Source organism: Bipolaris zeicola (assembly GCF_000523435.1).
Source record: "Bipolaris zeicola 26-R-13 unplaced genomic scaffold scaffold_567, whole genome shotgun sequence".
Taxonomy (NCBI): Eukaryota; Fungi; Ascomycota; class Dothideomycetes; order Pleosporales; family Pleosporaceae; genus Bipolaris; species Bipolaris zeicola.
Window position 1 is genome coordinate 78 of NW_006912616.1, and position 4,205 is coordinate 4,282.

Here is a 4,205-nt window from a genome sequence, read left to right on the forward strand (position 1 = left end):
TAACGAATTATCTCGTGACAATAGCTATTGTATGTGGCTCTATAGCCTCAGGTTTGCAGGTGCGCATTAGGGGGGTTCGGCGCATTGCGCGAATCCGCGCATTGCGCGCACGGACACGGTACGCGCCCTTTGCATGTCAAAGACCAAGCGTCGATAGAGAACATGACCACCACATGACTCACATTGACAAGTGATATCAGCGAAGAACAGGGCACGACTGCTGCGAGTATAGAAGCGAGGATGCGCCACAAAGATACAAATTGTCATCATTAAACGTGATGGTATTATTATCAAAGGTATGTCGTTGCCGCTTCAATCAGTGGCTTTCTCCATACAGTATGCACATACAGGTGACATGGTCAGGCTTTGACAACTACCTGCCAAGGTAGTGTGTTGTCAAAAAAGAAAGTCGCCTTTGGCTGAGAAGCAAGATTGACATCAGTCATGTTGCAAATCTTGGTAAAATCGCCAGCTTCAGCACGCTTTCTCTGGATGATTTGCTGGTATTCCGACAAGGGGCAAGAAGAGCCTGGCCCGCTAGTACATCCTGTGACGGGGTAAACGACATCATTGATGCGGATGCGTATGTACACATCATTCAGGTTTGTGCCATTGCGCCTCTGGTGGTAACGGTAGGTGCTGCTGGGAGCAGCGGCTGGGCAGGACAAGCGTTCAAAAGCAACTGTTCCACGCATCTTGACTACTTGAGAAGATCGAAACAGGCGATCAGGAAGTAACGCGTTACCGGGAAGTGGAGGTTGGCTATCAAAAACACCGATCATGGCAGCAAGCTGGTTGATCTGTCCATCGTTGGCGAAGTTGGCCATGATGTTGGGCGGATTGAAGGTCCCGTTGGCAGTCTTGTAGGTTGCATTAGGACCGTCGACAAAGCGCTGCACAGCCATGTCGATGACTGGTAGCATCTGGTATTTCTCGATATCTGAGCCGAGACCAGTGCCGTACCAGTAGCGCAGGTCCTGAGCATACTCGTACTGCAGGATCTCCTCCTCGGTAAGAATGTCGCAGAATGGGCTACGCCGGCCGGTTATCTGTGTCTCGTAACCGCACAAATATGGGATTTGATCGACTTGGCCGTTTGTCAAGTTCAAGCCTCCGTGGATCTGGGAATTGAGTCTGGCGGCAATTGGTGTGAGGTAGATCGAGTCCCATACTGGCTTGACAGGGCTACCCTCCTCGTCGTCGTAGGCCTTGCAAAGGTCGCTGGGGGCGAGAGAGTTGCCCCAGCTAGCGGGATTGCTTGCATTAAGAGCATAAATAGTGGTGAGGTCGGTGGCATTGGGACCAACAAAGCCTTGTGCGAACAGACGAGCGCTGTCTCGTACACGGGGCGCGGAAGTGTAATAGTTGGACCACATGGTAAAGGGAGTGTTGTACTCGTACAAGTCGGGGTAACGAAGGCGCCAGGTGGTACCCATCTCGTGGAGCTCCTTCCAGCCAGTTGGGCTCAAATTGGCAATTTGAGCCTCAGGGTTGGACAAGACGGGCTTCCAGGTCTTGAGGAAAGCAAGCTTTGGGTTGGTGACGGTGAAGTTACCGGCGGCCTGGATGTACTTTGAGAATTCCACCCATCCGTTGTAGGCACCCCTTTCCGGGTAGCGCGAACCATGGCGAGAGAAGAAAGCTAGAAAGGTGTTAGTTTGACTTATCCGATGGTCTGGCGGGCAGCAGGGCAACATTACCTGCCAAATCAACCTTGCATCCCTCAGGCACCTCGGACGAGATGCCGGTTGTCTCCTCGCCCGGATACCATTGCGCATTGCCGCCAATGTGTTGAAAGATGCTGAAATCTTGCTGGGCGGCAGCTGCAGTGCTGCTAGCTGCAAGAGCCAATGCGAGAAGCTTCATGGCCGTCGATGGAACTGGAGAGGTGGACGGGGGCTACAGAAGCCATGTTGCTGGGAATACGTATGCACTCTTATACGCGTACGGCGGCCATATACCCATGGTGCATGAAGCTCTCGTATTGACCAAGAGCGTTAGTATCGGAGATGGGCACAAGGCGATGCTTCCTAAGGCGGTAAGGATGCTCAGGTAGTACTCGATACACGTGGGGGCAAGACCAGCAACTGGCTGGCTTGTTCGCACTGCGGCGTCGACTGGGCGGGATTCTTCGCGCCGATACTGAGAGTAATGTCATGCGTGCCTGTATTCCTCCAAGTTAGTACACATGTACATGTACTTGGGCCTGCCATGCAGGCGCGTTGTGGTGGTGGTGATGGTGGTAGTGCCGATGCATCCACCCACTTCACCGCCCATGCAACTGCAACCGCCACTTCTTCTCCCCCAGCCAACCAATCAAGCCTCCGTCGCTCCGATTAGTCACACATGTGCTTATCGATACCCGACCCACCATCGCGACAGTTGACCCGCCCACCATTACAACCCGCCGACAACAGACAGCATTTGCATAGCCATGCCCATCCTCATGTCTCTCCGGTGACTATCTCAGACGAGCCCCTCACCGTTTCCTGAACCTTCGGACCATGGCTGAGCCCAAGCCGCGCCAGCGCAAATTTGCCCCCCGGTCACGCACAGGCTGCTTGACTTGTCGAACTCGGCGCAAAAGATGCGATAACGCGCAGCCTCAATGTGCCAATTGTGCACGACTCAACCTCAAGTGCGAGTGGCAGCCTCCACGCAAGATTGTCTCAGAGCCATCCTCTCCGCCCTCTGCGTCCAAAAGCCCCAATCTCCACACTGCGCTTTCCTTACGCCCTGGTCTCGATCCATGGGATGCCCTGCCCGGAGACCACAGAGCCGAAAGAATGCATTTGCTGCAATACTACGTAGAGGCTTTCGTACCCAGTGTCCAGGTAGCCCCGATACCTACCAGTTTCTACACCAGTCTCTACATGCCTTGGTCCTTTCAGATTGAAGGTATGCTAGATGCCATACTCGCCATTTCCTCCGCTCAGCTGGCACGAAGAAGTCACGACGACAATCGTGCCAGCCATCTGCGAGCAGTCTCAACCCGCCATGAGAAGAGGTGTTACGACTTTATTCGGGAGCGCTTGTCCCCCTCTGGCGGACTACCAAAGGATACCTATCAAGTCACGGCCGTCATCTTAATCTTGGTTGGCCTGGAAGCTCTCAATGGCGTCAAGACGACTAGATGGATATCTCAGTTGAAGAGTGTTCAGCGCATTCTAAACTCACTTTCCCCAGAGCAGACCATCATGGATTGCGTCGAGGTCGACTCTCTACATCGCCACTTTACATACCACTTTGCCTCTGCCTCACTCATGGCCCGCGTTTCCAATCCCGGAAAGGCTGGCTCACCTGACCAAGGCTTGCTCTCAATCAGCGCTGCTCTTATGCCAAGCACTATTGATCCTCTCATGGGCATCTCGTACCAGCTGTGTGACCTCATTTCCCGCATCCAGTACATCAACGTTTCAAACCCAGCTTTTCCGCTAACCACAAAAGCTTCTTTTCATGTGATAGAGCAGGGCATACAACATTGGAGTTACGACAATCCATTCGCATTAGGCGTCGATACCACCATAGCACTCGACCTCGTCTCACTCGCAGAAGCCTACCGTCTTGCCGCCCTCATTCAACTTTACCGTACTTCAACAAGTCACTCTCATCTCATTCCCGGCTGCGCATCCCGAACCATGGATTTCATTGCTCGCATCCCCCCAGGAAGTGCTGCTGAGTCAAGCTTACTCTACCCAATATTCCTAGCTGGCGCAGAGCTGGACGATGAAGCAGCTATTGAGAAATGCTTCACAAGACTGGACGGTATTCAAAAACGCAATCGCTATGAGAATGTAGAGTGTGTCCAGAAGGTTCTCAAGGAGGTTTGGCGGCCAAAGCTTCAAGGCGGACGGAGACGTGACTGGGAAGAGGTAGTGCGCGAGTGGCAATGGTCCTTCACCCTTGGATAAGCATCGAGTCGCATCATTCCTTAGTTCACTCGCTCTACACTATAACTCTATATATTATTCTCTATAATTCTATATAACGTAAAGCACCACCGAGCCGGACACACCACCGAGCCGGACACTTTTTCTTGGCATCGCGAACATCACTTGCAAAGTAATATGTCCTAACTACGTGAAGAGATATTAACTCAGAGAGAAGGTAGAATTACTCTTGCTATTCAGGCCTATCGTACGGGTCAGTTTAAGAGTATTCGACGCGCTGCTGCTGTCTACAACGTTCCTTTTCAGCGGCTTTCT

At 52.5% G+C, this 4,205-nt stretch overlaps 2 protein-coding genes across 2 annotated transcripts; one reads left to right on the top strand and one right to left on the bottom strand.

The window, feature by feature from the left end:
• Positions 1–359: 359 nt before the first annotated feature.
• Positions 360–1,866, bottom strand: COCCADRAFT_10388 (uncharacterized protein; the record flags this gene model as incomplete). The annotated part of the gene is made up of 2 exons (XM_007720673.1): positions 360–1,642; positions 1,701–1,866. The coding sequence occupies 2 exons, from the start codon at positions 1,864–1,866 to the stop codon at positions 360–362; spliced, it is 1,449 nt and encodes a 482-aa protein (XP_007718863.1).
• Positions 1,867–2,504: 638 nt separating this feature from the next.
• On the top strand, positions 2,505–3,911 carry COCCADRAFT_10389 (uncharacterized protein; the record flags this gene model as incomplete). Its single annotated transcript, XM_007720674.1, has 1 exon — positions 2,505–3,911. One exon carries the CDS (start codon positions 2,505–2,507, stop codon positions 3,909–3,911), a length of 1,407 nt encoding a protein of 468 aa, XP_007718864.1.
• Positions 3,912–4,205: the final 294 nt, after the last annotated feature.